This window comes from Dioscorea cayenensis, chromosome 1 (genome assembly GCF_009730915.1).
Source record: "Dioscorea cayenensis subsp. rotundata cultivar TDr96_F1 chromosome 1, TDr96_F1_v2_PseudoChromosome.rev07_lg8_w22 25.fasta, whole genome shotgun sequence".
NCBI classification, from domain to species: domain Eukaryota; kingdom Viridiplantae; phylum Streptophyta; class Magnoliopsida; order Dioscoreales; family Dioscoreaceae; genus Dioscorea; species Dioscorea cayenensis.
Window position 1 is genome coordinate 29,446,731 of NC_052471.1, and position 19,371 is coordinate 29,466,101.

At 34.3% G+C, this 19,371-nt stretch overlaps 1 protein-coding gene across 1 annotated transcript; it reads right to left on the reverse strand.

Moving 5' to 3' along the window:
- Positions 1 to 986: 986 nt before the first annotated feature.
- LOC120264712 (CLIP-associated protein-like) lies at positions 987 to 13,263 on the reverse strand. Its single transcript, XM_039272536.1, has 21 exons — positions 12,815 to 13,263; positions 12,471 to 12,626; positions 12,306 to 12,368; positions 10,660 to 10,728; positions 10,387 to 10,552; positions 9,126 to 9,287; positions 8,475 to 8,572; positions 8,118 to 8,192; positions 7,969 to 8,037; positions 7,804 to 7,889; positions 7,608 to 7,725; positions 6,671 to 6,769; positions 6,229 to 6,589; positions 4,245 to 6,043; positions 4,028 to 4,129; positions 3,443 to 3,547; positions 3,257 to 3,331; positions 3,106 to 3,174; positions 2,956 to 3,024; positions 2,475 to 2,576; positions 987 to 1,426 (listed from the first exon to the last, which is right to left on the reverse strand). The coding sequence occupies exons 1-21, from the start codon at positions 13,145 to 13,147 to the stop codon at positions 1,268 to 1,270; spliced, it is 4,335 nt and encodes a 1,444-aa protein (XP_039128470.1). The 5' UTR covers positions 13,148 to 13,263; the 3' UTR covers positions 987 to 1,267.
- Between the last annotated feature and the right edge of the window lie 6,108 nt (positions 13,264 to 19,371).

Genomic DNA, 19,371 nt, shown 5'->3' on the forward strand with positions numbered 1-19,371 from the left:
ATATTTTCTCAAGATATATATATATATATAGTTCATATATGAGGATCAATCTTTTTATGGACATCTATGGACGTCTATTATTATCGATCGATTGAGTTTTGATCGTCATGCGATCATCGATCTCATCAACGTGATGTCGGTAGTTGGATCATTGATAATTAGATGTCCATTGATTTTTTATCTATAGACATCCATAGAGGATATAAATTCATATATATATATATATAAAAGAGGGTAGTTATATGAGATAAAAAACCGATTTAAGAATTTTATAGAAAGATGAGTTTCTCATTGATTTTGATTTGTATTTCTCTACTAACAGTATGAATAAAATTTGACCTATGGATCATGGTTGTACAAACAAATGACAATGTTTTATAAGGGTACAAATAAATATAAATTTTATAGTAACAATAAAAAATATTTTATATTTTTAGCAAGCACATAAAAAAATAAAATAAAATTGTAGCATCTCAATTTTCACTTAAATCCAAATACACAAATCAATGCTGTTTATTTGTACTTTCCCGCATTAAATCCTATTTTGCACAGGAATTTTGGAGAAATACACGTGGCTCTTGCAATGTGCAATCTTAATTGGAAGGATAAGGTTAATCTATGCCTCAGATAAGTTTTTTTTTTTCCGGAAATGATTAGACCGCTAAAAAAAACAAATGATAAATTGCTTAAAAAAAAGAACATGTACAAATTTTGACAGAAATAAAAAAAATTATATATAGACTAAAATCACCCAAACACAATCACTATTTATACTCTCATAAATATATCCACTCACTCGTAATTCAAATTCTCAACACATAATTAATTACTTTTTATCACGTGTGATCCAGATATTAATAGACCACTTAACTTTGTGATTCATATATACTAATAGACCACTTAACATTTGGTAAACTACAGTTTCTATTTGTAACGAAAAGGAAGATTAGTTATCATGTAAAAGAAACAGAGAAGCAAAAGGGCCCTTGAAACAACATTACAAAGTCTAAAAACTGCAATCATTTGAACAAGTAATTGTTTTACAAATAGAAATAATTATTGACAAACTCATAGAAACCCCCTCCTCTCCGGTACATGAACAAATCTCAAACCTCAGGACCCTCAAAAAAGAATACTCAAACTTCACTCTGAGACAACTCAAACACTCATCATCCCATTTAGATGGGGCATCTAATGCACTATACAAAATACACTAATCAACACACACAAACCAGATTGCACTCGGATTAAAAAAAATACAGATACGTTAAGGGTTAGTATCAATAGGAGCTCCGGATCTTGCCTGAGAAATCCGGTTCGCATAGATGGTTACCAACCGGAGTTGTGTGCTATTGAGACCTTCCAAGTATGGTAAGAATGCCTTGCCGAGCATGATATAGATATCGACTAAACAGAACACAACAGTCTGTAGAAAAGAGAGAACTTTGAGATTCTATTTTATTGGAAGTACTGATGGAAACTAGGTTTAAATATAGCTAGACAATTTCTATCTCCAGTCAAATGCAGATAAATTTTGACAGAAATATCGTAACTGTTCTACTCATATAGACCACCATATTATTCAGACACTGGTAGCAAATGTACCCAATCAAAGAAGTTTCAATGTGTACCAATGTGTTGCTTGCTATGGTGGTGAAACAGGCAGACCTAAAAAATGGAAGGGTTCATTTCACTCATGACCACAAAAATTTTACATTTTATAACCCTGCGGCCACAAAAAAAAAAAAAAATTATAATACAAAAACTACTTTAATTTTTCTCTAGTTGCACTTGATTTTTTAAAGCTATTTCCGGCGTCATGTCAGCAAACTCTCTGGAAAAAGTCTTAAAATAGGCCATTATAACTACAAGTATAACTGAGAGAAAAATAAAGTGTCTTTTGTGTTTAAAAAAATATTTGTGAGTGCAGGCGGCATTATAAAATGCAAATATTTATGGCCATGAATGAAATGAACCCCAAAAATGATATAATAGTGACTAAGGAGGACAAATGCAGGCGCAAAGAACATGAACGTTCTGTGTGAAGCTTGGGTTTTTGTCTCACTGTCTGTAAGAGTTAAACAATACAAAGCTGGTAAAAAGATGCTCGAGATTTGGAATGCTACTTACTGTGCTAGAGGTGGACCAAATTGGCTGGATAAGAAGACAGAATATGGAAACAAAGAATGAGTACACTCTGTATGAAGGTTGGGTTCGATGATACAACAACCCTAATAAACCTTGAAAAAGGTTGGTTCATGCCAGGTTAGCTATAGAGGTAAAACAAACATAAAGCATGAATAGCAGAGTGCAGCCTGAAATCAGGAGTATTTAAAGATGGACCAATTAAACAAGAAGAAGGTGGGAAAATGGCAGCAAAGAACAAGAGTATTCTATATGTGAAGGTTGAATTAGATGATACAACAGCATATGCTTAAATGTTCGAGAACATCCAAAGTATATAGAGTGCAAACCTTGCGGACATCTGGACTCTGGTTACGAAATGCATCAAAAAGTCCAGGAAGGAAAGAAGGCAATTGAGTCATCAATTCCTCTTGTGAAAGCCGTCCCACAAGCTGAACAAAAATAACAAGAGTGTCAACTTTAATGGGACACAAAGCAAAGAAAGATGTTATTAAACCAAAAAAAAAACCAATATTTTGCGACTGAGTCAAACACACTAACGTCAAAAACAAGAATCAAGGGAAAAATCAAAAATAAAACTTCATGGCAAAAGCAAGGAGCCCAAAGGACTAGCTGAAGACCAGCAAATGCGCACAAAATTGATGCATTAGATTTTGTTGCTCAAAGGGAACTGAATTGCTTAATTGGCACAACCACCAATGATTGTTCAACAAACAGAAAAGACATGGTAGAAAAGTAGAGAATACAAATTGTCAAGAAAAGGTCGACCAGGATAACAGTAAAAGAAATTGCAAGTATTCTAAGAGTTACCTTGGTTAAACAATTGATGCATATAACAAGGGTTTTCTCATCATCACTGACCAATAAAGGGACAACAACCTGTTGCAAACAAAGGATATATATAAGCAAGGAAATTCTCAAGAAGAATAAATCTGTCAAGCAATGCCTTCAAGCACACACCGTAAGACATCTAAATGGATCATACTGAGCTAATATTTTTGTTAAGCAGCTGTGTGCTTCATTGGAAACCTGCAAAAAATATGAATCAAATGACAAAGAGTTACATTAAATTTGACAAGCAATTCTAGGAGGTTTAAGCAAAGCATAGTACCTTAGCCACCGGATCCTTAGTTGCATGAAGCAATTTTTCCACAACTATCTCAACAGAATCTTCCATAGCCAATTTCTGCAGATGATAATAAAGGATTCATGACCACAATTTCATTGAATTAGTACAAACATAAAGCATAGGCAAAACAAAAAGAAAAAAAGAAAACCAAACACAATCAGAACAAACCTGATTATTCAGCATTTCACCTATCAAAGAAAGAGAAAGCTCCCTTGTGGATGAATTAGGATCATCCAAAACTTCAAGCACGGTGGTTAAGATCTGGTTGAAGTACTGTAGACAAAGAATAAGTTACCAAAGTATTGGAACTCATGACCTACTCAGAAAGTAAATTTGCATAAAACACACAAACAAGAAAACCATTCAGCAAAGCAGATGATTAAGTCACGCTTAGAGATTAGACCCCATCAAACATTTTTACAACAGTTCATAACTATGCAAGAGGGATTAATGCAACCAATTACCAAAAAAGAATAGAAACATATCTTTCATGCTCTTTACTCCAAAAAAATTTTCAAAAGCAATAAATTTTAGAGCGATTTGAAGCAAGGAGTGTAAAACACAATAGACCATGATTACAGAATTACAAGATTTTGATAACTTATCTATGAGTTTCACGAAATCAACTTTAAACCAAAATTGTCTGAATTCTTGTATATAAAACTTCTCTGAAACCGTTATCTTATCAAACATTGAAAAAAATTACCAATTCAACTGCATGAGAAGTGCCATTGGCTTATCCATACTAATTACCTTGGTCCAGACAGAATGATCATTGCCCAAAGAAGCCTTAACCAATTGCTGCAGTGCTTCGTGTTTCATAGAACTTGAATTCTCGTCATTCCCATTACAAATCTAGAAAAGCATAAAAGCAAAAAATATTATTAACTGTCAAGGTTAAATATACAAATCAGATGATTGAAAATATCTTTAGTAATACTCTCAATTGAAAAGCACGCTGACACTTAACTTGATGAAGCAATTGAGGAATGCTAGGTCCATTATCTGCAAAGGTGTGCATCTTTGTTGAAAGGAGATTCTCTTGGTTGAGCTCTGTGCTTTGAATAGCATTGCCATCGACGGTTCCAAGAGCTTTCTGCGCATCACTGTTTAACAGTATACCAATATCCAGACGAGGAGTTGTTGAAGGGCTCTCAACTCCCAAGCTTTGATCAGCCTTTTCTGGATGGTTAATCCACAATCCAGTGTTCTCCACAGTGATGCCTGTGTTGAATTTTAGATCTTTGATTTTGGGACCAATAACTTCAGAGTCAGAGCTGGGCTCCAAGTTTTGATGAAAAAGTTGTGCAGCGTCATCTGAAGCTGCCTGAACAATAGAACCAGTAATTTGTGTGGATTCTTGCATTGAATTCCACTTCCTCCCACCTTCGCTATCAACCGAACCGGCAGAATATCTTCCAAAAGAGTGGCCTTTTTTGGGCATTCCAGCATATCCATCATCTGAAGAGGTTCCCACAACATCTGATTGGTCATAGAAAGATTTGGAACGCTGTTTCTCTTTTTTGTTTTGAAGGAAATTGACTAAATCAACCTCTATCCGTGGGGTATACTGTTTAAGCGCACGTCTCAAGGAATTCTGCTCTTCAACTGAGAGGCTGAGAATAAAGTTCAACACTGATGCCGAATCAAAATGTGAATAAACTGATATGATACCAGTGATAGCTGCCTCTTTCAATTTGGTATTTTTGTCGTTTACCAATGGTGCTAACTTTGCAAGCCACAGCTTAAGAAAACCAGTATTGATGTAACTTTCGGAATTCATTGCATGCTTGTTGAAAGAGTTGTTTGCAAACTCGATGACAGCTAGTTTTGCTTTTGGAGACCTTTGTTCATCCAGCGAACGGAGAAGAGCAGGTAGCAGGGATTCAATACCATAAGTCTTACCGACAATATCCAGTGTCGTTGAGCATGGTTGCCTAACTAGTTCTTTAGGGTCAATTAATCTGGAAAAGACATGTGGAAGGATCCTTTCAAGATAACTCTCAAAAGGTTTTCTGCAAGATGGGATAATCTCTGCAAGTGTTGAAAGAGCTGCCTGTGCAACCTTGTGATGAGGATCATCCAAATGTTGAAAAAACAATTTCATGACCTTCTCAAAACTCTGGGTGATTTCTTGAATACCTTTCGGACCTTGCTGTATCAAGGTACGGATATAATTAAATGCAGACACCCTAGCTATCCAATCTGAACTTGGACTCAAGCCCTCAGTAAGTGCATCATTGAGAGATGCTGGGCCATCCATATAACTAGCCATATCATTCAGTGCAAGTTGGCTATCATCAAAGCTAGTTCTACTACTTCCAGAAGGACGGCTTGTAACTTGCTTTCTTAGTGGCCTTTGAAAGTTAGGAATATAACTATTATGCAAATCCCGGTAGCCAGCATCTCTATATGGCGTATCCAAATATTGCTTTTCAGCTTGAAAATTGGTAAACCTTCTCGCATATCTGACATCATTATGATCTTCAAAAGCACCTCCTTCTTGCAGCCGTTCAGAAGACCTTCTACCAGGGTATGGTAATGACAGAGCTGACAAGGAATCAGCTGAATGACTGAGATAAGATAACTTGTTCGGCTCTCTTGAGGCTTGAATCTGAGATGAGACAAGATCAGTCGAAAAACCACCATTTCTTAGACTCCCTCTTGCGTTATTAGCTAAATTTGTATCAGCGCTTTGTAATAGCAGATGATTTGTAGCAGGCACAGCAGATGGGAAAGGTGGATCTCGAGAAGATGGCGGATCAACCCCTGCACTAGGAGCAAAATAACAAAGAAAGAAGTATTAGCCCTTCATACATGTCCACATGATGCGAAATAATATAAATCAAGTGCAGCAGCATGAGAGCAAAGTGAAACAGTTAACAAGATAATAAATCTGAAAGCATTATTAAGCTTTGCAAATTAATGCTATAATAGGGTAACTTATTGAATACCTAGATCCAGACTGCTTGAACGTACAACTGTAGAATTTTGCTTGTCAGAGAGGTTTACACCTCTCAACAAACTTTCGATTGCTGAAACCTTCTGCTTGCTTGCATTGAGCACACTCTCAAGGCTTCTTTCAGAACCTTTACCAAGTGGTTTGTTTTGTGATAAAAGCAGATTGCTAGCAGAAATAGATGACCCTGAGAACGTACTTGTACTCTTGTCCATTGCAACAATAGCAGATGTTCCATACCCAGGAAGACTCGGAGTAGCTCCATGTGATTGAGCACGGGATAGCTGCACCCCTCTATCACGAAGTGAAGGAGAAGCATATCTTTTGTGCACACCTCCATCTTCATCATTTATCACCTTCAAAGAAATCCATAAAACTTAAATCAAATTTAGCTCAATGATGTGAAAACTATCAAATAAATAAATAAAATCATGTACCCTTTGAATGACAGGATCAAAGGATAAGAAAAGACGACGAGAACGCTCAGGCCAAGTTTTTGTGAACAACCGGTAGCATGCCCGTGCAGTTGAACGCACCTTTGAAATTCCAGTAAGTCAGTGCTTAAGTTAGCAGGATCAAGCGGTTTAATGGAACAATGTCACTGAATTGAATCCTAGATACAGTAATAAACCAAATATTGTAGCTTCTCATCTCAAAATAGATGCAACACTGAGAGAAGAGTATGATGTGATGAAAAAACAAATGACCCATCATTGACTGCATAAGAGATTTTCTTTGAGTGTTATACAATCCAGATCACTGTGTAAATTTTGGTCCGTGAAAATAGGTGTATGTCAATTTCCAAAAACCATTGCTAGCAAGATGGGAAGATTTCAGCAAATAGTTTCTCCACGAACCCCTTCTAATCTCATAGAAACTTCATTCAAATTTACCAGCTTCCAGTCCAATGCAGAGTTAAAACAACTCAAAAAGTCAAAACCCATATCAAACATTATCAAGATCTCCCCATATACAGATGTTGACCTTGCCAAAATTAACTGATGGCATGATACATAACCTTGGTCCTTCCATTAATCACTTTGCTAATCATGGTAAATCCAAAAACACACAATGAAACACATATAAAAACAAAGTATAGCCCATGTCAATCCATTTGCAAGTCAGTCTATTAATCTATAATAATTTCAAAAGTGAATGCAAGAAAAAATTTGCAATATTTGATTATAATAGATGGCTTCGGTAATCAGGTTTTCTATTGCATCCAACACCCAGAATGAGCAACAACAATGAAGAAAGACAAAAGACAAAGCCAACATCTTTCAGTGAATGATTTGTTCTGTACCACATATCTGTACTTCTAGATGTGTAACTCTGTGATCTAAAGATCATAGTGCATGACATCTTGCCACTTACCTCACTCATTGCATCTGCAACACAACACTTAATAAGATCTTCATAAAGATCAGCCGATCGCTGAATTTCTGGAGCATCAGCCCAATACTCCAGTATCAGCAGTGCATATTCACAACATCTGCATACCATTTAACAAATCAATGTAAAAAAGTACCAACAACCAGGAAAGAGATTATCCTGTAAGAAATACTGCTACCTGGCACGAAGAATTGCACTCCTATCATTTTTAGCAGAATCAGCTATCCGAGGAAGAACTCGTGCGACCTTGCAGTTTCGGAGCATCTGAAGAAATACATGTTAATAGAAGGCATAAATACAAGAATCCTTGTAAGTTAGGAAAAAAGTTCTGCATGTCAAATACTGTTTTTATGCAGTTGTCCGCAGACTCCGCAATCACAAGAACAGTTATCACAACAAGTTTAAACAGAACCTGGGAAAAAAGGAAGTGTACCATCAATAGTAATTCAAACAAATAAGCAAATAAAATTACATAACAACAAAAGATTTTACCGGAATAAACATCTCAGCACAAGCCTCAAAATCACCCAAAAGTTCCTTTGATAATAAGTTCAACAAATGGCAAGCCTGACAAACAGAAAAAGAAAATGAGAGGGCACAAATCAACATACAGCTTGAGGTTAAACAAACCTTAAAAAAAAAAACAATCTGTAGCATATAACCTCAGTTCTCAATTGTCCAAAATTCATATTGTCAAAGTTGAACAACCCTTATAATCCAAATATATAGAAGCTATATCTAAATTCCATCTGAACATGAGCAGAGATTCTTTTTGATTGGGGACAACATGACAAAAGGATCCTGTCCTTTGGTTAACATATAGACTTTAAAAAAAAGAGAAAAGCATACCTGTTTCACAACGCTAGAACGTCGATCAGATAGCTGAGTGCTCAATGGGGGAACAAGTTGCTTCAATAGCATAGGAAATGACGGATAATCAGCTGCACCTGATAGAAAATTGATTGGAAGATTATATTAGGTTCTGATGTACAACCATAACAGAGAAGTTTCCAAATTTCATCTATTGACCGCACGAAAATAGGAGATACAAAAATATCTGTCTGGCTGGTCTGCAATCCCTGAATAGGACATGCTTCATATTTTTTAAAATTTATAAAGCATAGCCATTACATAACTGAACAAAGTCATTAAAGCCTGTCAATTGATCAAGATCAACCACCCTACAATCAAATTAAAAAAGGGCATGTCTGAGACTAAACCAAGACAATTAGAACCTTAGCTACTCCGGTTGTTGTTTCATAGCAATCCTTGAAGGAAGCATAATCTAAAAACCAACATCAACAAATTAGCACGCTCAATGACTTGGAGCATGAAACAAAATGAAGGGGAGAAAAAAAGCAAAGGCAAGCAAAAGCTAATAAATTAGTAAAGAAACATTAACAAATTTGAATATATTTCCCAATGCCAATGATAAACCACAAAAGAGAAGTCACTTCTGTACATGAATATGCATGAGTTTTAAGAAAGAATTGATTTGACCTCCAAACACCAGGCCTTCAACTCTTTGCATTGCAGCTATTCGGAGAGACCAGTCTTTCTCTGGTACTAAAGTAGATGCAATTCTCTCAAATTCCCTGATCAATTCCTTCTCTGAAAAGACTTTGATAGGATCCACCGGCTTTTCAGTAACATCACTCTCTCCTGATACATAATAAACTAATCAACAGGAGATAAAAGATATCCAAAAGCTTAATTAACATATAAACCAAGCTAAAAGTTTAATGGCAAGCTATAACAAAATTCTATGGTGGTAAAGGAAATTAACAAACCATTAAACTAGATCAATGCATGCGAACTATCAAATGCAAATTTGTCTGAGAATAACCCGTAGTTATAGGCAGCTTCTTCACAGCAAGAGAGCAACTTTGTAAGAAGTTCAAGAATTATACATGAAAACTTATTCAGTTAAAATCCACAAGCGAGAGTGGGTTAAAAGCACATAACAAATACATACTAAGACGCATGGTGAAATTTATCAACCAATGCTTGAAAAAGGTTTAACACAACTGGAAATCCGCACATAAAAAAGCAGTGAAATAAATTGAAGCGTATTTTAAATGGAATCAAGAGGCAAGCAAGTTGCTTTAGAATTGAAAGCTCTACAGCATTTTAAACTTCAAAGAAATGGCAACAAATTTCTGAAAATAATAAAAAGAAACTAAAATGAAAAGCAAGCATATAGTTTTTACAATGAACCCTACATATAAAACTAGAACATGATACCAAAAAGAAGCATTTCAATAAAACTTTATGCGAAGTATGAACTAGCATACTCTTCAAAACATACATTAAGTGGCGAAAAAGGGCTTTTGTAAGTACAAAATAGATGTAGCGTACGTGAACATGGAACATGGAAATCCAGGATACAAAGAGATTGGTTTCAGTAGTGACTTGCTAAATGATCCTTTATGACAGATATTCTTTTACAAGGAAGGTTATAGGCCACATGAAACTGCAAGATCTCGTCCTCTTCATTTATGACAATTCAAGAATAGAAATAAGCTGAACCAGAAGCCATTGTATACTTGTATGTTGTATGCCTTTATACTACGGCTTAAGTCAAATATTAGGACCTTCACATGGCAATAAAAATGTCTGAGACAATAATTAAAGCAAGATTGCCAACTTTTTATTTTGGGAGGCTAAGAATCATATAACGTCATGAACCAATCACCCACGACCACATCCAATATTTCGCATTTGAACCACAATGACGTTGGAGACAAATAGTAATTCTGACCTCCAGAGAACAAGGTTTCCCTTGGTGTGCTCTTCGCTTTGGGGCTGCTTCTTTTCTGACTAAAATTGAATGATTTTGCTTCAGCAGATGCAAAACGGCTTCCAAGTCCATCTGATTGGCGAGCCTTTGGTTCTATTTTCTCTAGCCTGGCATCTATCTCTTTCATCTGCAGTTATAAGTAGCAAATGTTTTCCCATTTCTGGTCAATTAATCCTCCAATACTTTTCAGAAGGCTGTTTTGACATGAAAAATGTGCAAAGAGTAGATCATAACCATTGATGAAGGAAGATGATGGCGCTGGAGTTCTTCCCGCAATTGAGATCCAACATGTGTGTACAACTCCTACTTGTAAGAAGAATCGAGAATTTTGTTAAGTCAGTCATGTTCACTGATGTTCTCAATTAGCTATATTGAAGAAAGAATCAGCCAGATAGCATGAATATACATAACACACAACCCCAACAACAATGTGAGAAACAATTGTACCCTAGATAAAGAATTATGGACAAGGATAAAAAACATAAAACTAGACAAAGAAATTCCATTTTGACAGTTCTTCACCAATCTATAAGGAAATTCAAATATATCCAGTTATATTTGTAATACGCCTCCACTGATCAAGAATGTATCACTTGTAGCACCAACCTCTAGATTAGATTCCAAGTGTGCTTGCTTGCTCAAAAAAAAAATGGCATCACCTGTACATTGATTGCCTGAATTGCTTTAAAATAGGCATTATCCCCATAAAATGGTAGTTGAGATCAGTAACCACGTTCCACATCAGATGGTGTTGCTCAACAGGAAGAATGTTGAGAAATAAAAAAATCACGTTACTTCATGGCATAGCACCAAAATTTCTAAGGCAGGGACATTGGCAGGACAGGTAATTATCATGCCCTCGAATTTTTCTATGTTGGGCATTTTACAACGCAGAAGGGAATCAATTCCAGTATCTCTAAACAGATAGGAGACTACAAATCTTACCTTCTTAAAACCTGACCGCAGAATTTCATGACTAGGAATTTGCTTCATGTCCAACCACCTCATATTGATCAACAATGTAGATAGTTCTCTTCACCAAAGGCAAAACACAAAAGATAGATGCAATTGGACAAAAGAAAAAGGCATGATGAGGCAAACTCTCCTTCTCAGAAAACTATATCTTTCACTTTAATGGGAGATACTGCAAGTGTTATGTGTGAGTGAGCACTTAATTTGTTAAAAATTGTTAAAAAAATACAATGTTTTATCTTGATGTCAAATACATCTTTGACAACCTTGAAAAAGAAGACATCTATAAGACAGCATCTTTCGGTCTTATTCTGAAAGCCCCATATGTTTTATAAATTGCTAAATTGAACGGCATACTTAACATGCCTGATTAAACCAATGTAGAATTAATAATGTTCTTGGAAAACAATATCTTGGGGTGATTGCCATTGCTCATGTATTAACTTGAGTTACTGCCGTAGCTTAACCAATATCAAGAAGTCACCAATAAGTATTCCAGAAGGAAATATCTACATTAGCCCAAGTTGGTTAAATCACCCAACTCAATATAAATCATTGATCTAGAATTATGAGCTCAATAGGAGACATGAAGTACTCAAAACCAAAAGCCTTTCCACTAGGTAATTCCCACAATATCCTCTCAAATTATCATCCAGATTATTTACAAGGGTTGAATACAAAAAAATACAGAAATATACATATCTGATTTTTCTAATGTTTGTGGAAGGGCAAACTCTAGGCAGTAAATAATCCGTGTCCAAGCCACAAATTAGTAAACCACCAGGATAATTAAAGGTGATTCCTAACCACCAAGAAGGTTAAGGTAATACTAATAATAAAATGAGAATATGGAATGGAGGTTTTAGCATTTGAATAACAGAACTAATGCTTAAAAAAATGAAACTAACCTCAAGGCATGTAGTTGCAGCTTCTCTTACACTATTGTTTGAGTCATTTAACAACTGCAAAACCTGACAAAAGAAAAATCGAGTTCCAAAACCATAACCTCACCAAAATCTAGTACTCTAAACAGCACAAGTAAGGTCAATAAAAAAATAGCACCGTCCACATACAGGAGGTAGTAAAACCCTCTGCAGTGTGGGCTCTGTCGAAGCAAACAGGCCAACAGCAGTCGCAACAGTACGAGCAAACTCTTCCCGAACTCTCCAGCTCTTGTGAGTCCAAGCATAACTCCCAGCCCTTTCAACAATAATGGTTGGGGAGGAGACCTAGAAATAACACCACGAAAGATTAGCACCATTTTGCTTCTCAGTCAATACAGCATAAATTCATACATTGAACAATCAAAGAGCATGAATCAGAACCACCATAAAAAAAAAAAAAAAAAAAAAATCCATCTAAACAAAAACGGAAATTCAAACACTAAAACAAACAAACCCAGAGAATTCACACTGACCTCCATGAGAGTGATGAGAAGCTGGCGAGCAGCATCCCTAACAGGCTGCTTCCCATCCCCAAGCCTCTCAACGACAGCAGGCACAAGCGCGTTGAGATGAAGCTTAAGGTGTTCACCAGCAAGCACAGCAGCAGACGACAACGCCTGAAGACCGCCCTGAGAGACCCGAAAGTTGTTATCCTTGAGGAGATCCATGCAACAATCGACAAGGGCGGTGACATCGGAGGCCGAGAGGGTTTTCCGGGAGGTTTCGAGGTAGTGGTGAAGCCGCTCGACACCAGCCATGCGTTCCTTGGTGTCCTTGGCCCGCGCCATCTCCAGCACCTCCTCCATTGGGGGGAGATGGTTGGGATTTCTAGGGTTAGGGTTTCAGATCGGGATCGGATCTGAGGGAATTGGGAGAGAAACGGAGAGATCGGTGGGTGAGAGAAAGACAGAGAGAGAGAGAGAGAGAGTTTCTTGAGGAGTTGAGAGAGTGCGTTTCGAAGGAGAGAGAGAGAGAGAGAGAGATGTATGTGAGGGTGTGGGTTGTCGGCTAAAGAGCCCTTGGAATTCGGTTTAATTGCGAGAATGCCACTGAGTTTTTGAAGGGTGGGATTGGGATTAGCCATTGGTTTTGGGTTTAATTGCGATAATGCCATTCATTGGGGAAGAAGGATGAGGATTAGAACCGTTGGTTTGATTTTAAATTATGAGAATGGATATATATATATATATATATATATTTATATATATATTGTTTTTTTAGCAATTGTTTTTAGTTTGTCAAATTTATCATTTTAGTGGGTCTACAATAAATTAAAATTTTTTTATTAAATTAATAAAAGTAAATGCTCAATATCCAAGTAGGCTTAGTAATTTGATCTTTGATCATGAGTAAGTGCTTCCTGGATTATCTCATGTCTTTTTTTATCCCCACAACATCTCAATTGTATTACATACAAAATATTTGTTTGTTAATCATATTAATTCTTTTAAACTCTAAACCCTTTAATAAAAATAGACAGATATAACTCGATTTAAAATAGTAGAGGGATTAAAAATATATAATTTATGATAAGGGATTAAAAAATTAAGTTAAAAAATAGGGATTATTTTAGAGAATTATAATTAGGGTGGGATTGGGATTAGGGATTAAAAATATATAATTTATGATAAGGGATTAAAAAAATTAAGTTAAAAAATAGAGGGATTATTTTAGAGAATTATAATTTTTTTATTTTTTTGAGGGTGGGATTGGGATTAGCCATTGGTTTTAGGTTTAATTGCAATAATGCCATTCATGGTGGAGAAGGATGACACGTGGAATTAAGGCCGTTGCCCGTTGGGTTGGCTTTAATTGCGAGGATGCCACTGGTTGTGAAGGGTAAGATTGGAATTAGCCATTGGTTTTGGGTTTAATTTCGGTAATGCCATTATTGGGAAGAAGGATGAAACTGGTGGGATTGCAACTGTTTTTGGATTTAATTGCGGGAATGCCACTGGTTGTGAAGTGTGGCATTGGAATTAACCATTGGTTTTGGGTTTATTTTCAATAATGCCATTCATTTCTAAGAAGGTTGAGATTCGTGGGATTGGCCATTGGCTTTGGCTTTAATTGCGGAAATGCCACTAGTTGGGATTAACCATTGGTTTTGGGTTTAATTGCCTTAATGCAACTGATTGTGAAGGGTGAGATTGGAATTACACATTGGTTTTGGGTTTAATTGCGACAACGCCACTTCAACTGGTTGTGAAGAGTGAGATAGGAAAATTAGACATTGGTTTGAGTTTAATTGCGATAATGCCACTAGTTGGGAACGGGGTGTGATTAGGCACTGGTTTTGGATGTAATAACGAGAATGCCACTCGAAATCCATAAATGATGAGGGTGTTATAAATTAGCTTTTGGACCAATGGCCTTTAGGTTAATTGGTGTCAGATCTTTTACGTAGGCCGTTTATTTTAGGGAGGATCTGAGATCAAACTTCATATCTTACAAAAGTGAATACACGTGGGTCAGCGTTGAGCCTTGTTCTTTACACATGTACGTTCTTGGAGTTCTAGTGCTTGTCATCATTCTAAAAAAAAACCCTTTGGTTTGTTTTAATTTATGGTAAATGCTACGACTCGTGTGCTGTGAGACTTTTTTTTTATTTTAATATTTAACTTGTGTTTTAAGAGTTTTTGTGATTTAAAATCTAATTTAATTAATTATCCAAAATTTGTTTAGTATATTTTGATAATTTTATATTTTAAAAAAAAATTGAAATATATTTGTTGGTTTGTAATGACCACCAATAGAGACATAGTCAAGGTATAATTTTTTATTTAATATTTAAAAAATATATAGAATAATTATATAAAAATTCTTAAATTGTGGGAATGGTACTATGTAAAAAGAATAGTGATTTCACCCTCCCTCCTGCATAGCTGGTCACTTGTTGCTTTTATATTAAAAAATTTCGTAATATTAAACATATTTTTACATATTTTTTCCAACCAAAATTTAAATTACTTGAAATAAAAGACCCAAAAAAATCAGTCATTAATTTCAAGAATGTCTATTCAGTTGTAAATAATTAAATGCAAAAAATTTAATATCATGCTAAAAAATAATTAGATTATAAGTAAAATATTAAAGGGTTGTTTTGCAAATTAAGTGACATAATTAAAATGAGAAATTTTACTATATACCTTATTAAGGCCGGGTAATTGCTAATATATCACATATCTACAAAAAGAAATTCTATGTGCCTATATATTTTTATAACTTGAATTAATTTACAAATTTTATAAAAATGTAGATTGATTTCATTTTTTTTTTCTTTTTTTCTGAAAAGTGGTGAGTCATTTTATAAAATTTTTAATTAAATTTTTATCCAAGAAATATATAAATAAATAAATATGATTTACATAGCTATATAGCTATATATAAACAACTACCATTTATATAGTGTATATAAGTAATTATGAATTTTACATAGTATGCAAGAAAAAAAAAAGCCAATTAAATTTAATTTTTTTAAGAAAAATAATAAGACAATGTGGCTTGATTTAATAAGAAACACAGAATGATTAACTTGTATGTTATTATAGATTTTAGTACAGGTTAAATATGTAATTTTGGGCAAATGAGACACCATTTTACAAAACAAATGATTGATTGGCTTCTGTGCCACCGACCATCTACCCTATTCTCAAATCATAAGCTGTGTTTTTTTTTTAATAACATTTTTTAAGTTACTTTATGTATATAATACAATATATTGTATATTTTTTTTTTAAGGAAAATAATTTGATGTTCTTCCACCACTTTTAATTTCTCAAAAATTCCTTCAAAATTATCAACTCCACAAATATCCATCATTTCCAAAAATTTTACTTTTAAATCAAAAATAAATTAAAATTATAAAATTACCACTGCATGAGCATAAAGAGAGCTAACTATCCACCTTTATGTTTGTGTCGATGCACTTTTAATAGGCATCACTTTGCGACTCCATTGTACATATGGGCATGGGACGGGACCTGCCTCATTCGAGGCGAGGAATCCCTCAATTCTCTCTTTTTTTAGGATGGGATAGAAAAAAAGTCCTCGATCGCTCCATGAGGTCCCCGCTCCAAAATAAAATTATATTTATATGTATATACAATATATGAGGTTAATGAAAGCCTTTACTGTTTTAGTAGGTTACTCTAGTTCTAGCAAAGGATGCATATTACTATAGTATTTGATTTTTAATTATTGTGTTTATATAGTTTTTAATACAATATATGTATGACTTGTTGATAAAAGAATAATGAATATAGAATTAATAAATATTAAACTCATAATTCATAACTTTTTTTTCTTTAATAGTGGGAGGGATTGGGATGAGATTTCTCAAAATGGAGAGTGAAGCTTTTCCTGCCTCAATTGTCTAACCAAAGTGAAAATGAAGAATCTTCGTCTGGGATAGGGGAGTGAATAAGGAGTACTTAGTGGCCATTCTTACCCCATGATACCTGTCAAATTTATTTCAGCATTATATTAAAATATTAATAGTACAACATAAGTTGGAAAAAAAAAGCTAAAAAATAAATAAAAAATCAAAGGGACTATATTATCATAATGAAAATATACAAGGAGCTTTTAATAATTTTATGTTATTATGTTTCCAATTTTACCCTCAATTCATGTCATTTTTACAATCATGGTACAATGATAATCATTTGATATTTTTCTTTTCCATTCAAAATATATTATTATAAATTTTGGAAATAATCGCATATTTGTGGGTATATACTCACATAAAAATTAAGTTCACAAATCTAATATTTTCTCTATATAGTCATTGTAACAATAATATATATATATATATATATTATTAGCTTCCCTTTCTATTATGTTACAAATAACAATGAGATTTAAGTGAAATATTAGGATCGCATTACATGACAAGTCTGAGTTATGCAAAATGTATGCATATAATTGATTGATTTTTATATAGTTCTTGGTATGAGTTTTTTAAATAGTTGTTTAATAATAAAAAGATATTTAATGTTACATTAAACATGACTATAGGATCCTATCTCTTAATTTCTTTTTTTTTTTTAATTACCATACTATATCAACCCTCCCAGTTGAGGGCAAGGGTGAAAGGGTAATTGAAAAGGGTAAAATTGTATTTAAAAAATATTATTTAAAATTAACAAATAGTTTATGAATATATATATATAAAAGTCCCCTACCCGCAACACATATATATATATATATATTACAAAATTGCTTGCATGGATTGTAAAAAGCGGTATATTACTAATATGTCCGTATAAAAATCATATTCACTAATATACCCTTGCAAATCACTTGTATTTGCTTATATACTCCTATAAATGAAAATTAATTTTATAAATTTTGTGAAAGTAGTTTTTGTTTTATGAATAAACGAAGAGAAATAGACTATTTTAAGAATAAATAAAATTAATAATAATAATAATAATAATAGAGATATAAGTATTTTTTATTTTTAAGGGGTATACAAGTAAACAAGGCCCTATCTATACAACACATAATAGCGATTAAGAAACTTTAAGGAACTTATAAAATGAAATAAATAAATAAATAAATAAATAAAGAGAAGATTAGAGTTTGATTAGAAGGTAGTTGAGATGGAAGTATCATATAGTTGGGTTGGGTTTGCTATTCAAAGAGTAGTCCAAAGTCCTCATCAAATGCTCCACTAATCATCATCATCATCATCCTTATCATAAAAAAGAAAAAATAATTAATTAACTTTTTGAAAAATTTAGGAAGATTGAGGGGGAGTCATGTTCATGTTTGTTGAAATAAAAACCATTTTCTTTTTTTATGTTGGTTGGCCTAAATCATGCCAACACAAACAACAACACTTTAAAAGCTCACCATTTTTGTTATATCTCAATTTTCCTTTTTTAAATTTAATTTAATTCTAACGCTAGATTTGTTAATGATAATAATTCCTTTGAAAAATGTAATAGTAATGTTTTGGTTCTTTTATGTTTTTAATGGGCAGTTTAGTAATGTTTGGTTTTTTTACTGGTTTTTAATTTTTTTTTTACACATTTGATAATTTTTTAAGAGAATATTATATTATAATTTTCTATTGGCGAAAGTTTCTAGTAATTTGTTTATAGAATATTATATAAAATGTCTGGTTGGTTTTAAGATAACTATATGAGTTATGAATGAAAAGATAAAGGCATGAATATTGCAGCCTTCTCCTAATTTCCTAAGTACCTTCTCCCTTGTTCTTCTCTCATCCCTTGCTTTCCCTGCTCTATCACGCCCTCCTGATCCTCTTCCTTTTTTCTGATCTTGCCTGTTATGGTACCATCAATTGGTGCTTTTGTTGAGAGCTAAAGAAGCACACAGAATGACGGAAAAGATGCTCACCCGCTCTTAGCCCATGGAAGAACAATTAACAGGGATTGGCGAGCAACTCTCACGCCATGACTCCATCCTCTTGAAGCTCGACTCCTCCTTTGTTATAGTCCAGCAACATACACATGCATTTGAGATAATTTAGGAATCATTAGCTCCACAAACAGATGGTCATGGCAGATATGATGGTAAAGATAGCTAAGTTGGACAAACAAGCAACCCCACCACCTTTGCTAGCTCTTCCGGAGACTTCATCATTAACTTTCTCTTAGTTGGCAGTTACAGTGATAACTTAAAATATGCTCTCTTTTAGCTCATCGCTTGCTTAAGTTTGAGATACTCCTCTTCAATGGAGATAACGTATCAGATGAATCTTTTAAATCAAAATTTTTTTACTTATCACTAGATCTCAGGCAACCAAAAACTCACCATCGCAGCATTTTACATGACTAAATTGGGGGGGGGGGAGAGCTCCAATGGTATCACTAGATGCACTCCACCGGCCAACTATCTACTTCGGAGGAATTTTCATGGTGATTGGAACTCCTATTTGGCCCTTCTTCTTTCATCAGTAATGAAGCACAATTGTATAAGCTCAAACATACACCATCAGTAGCGCCCTACCTCCACGAATTTGAGTGCTTATTGACGCCTTGATGGGTATCTCCGGCTT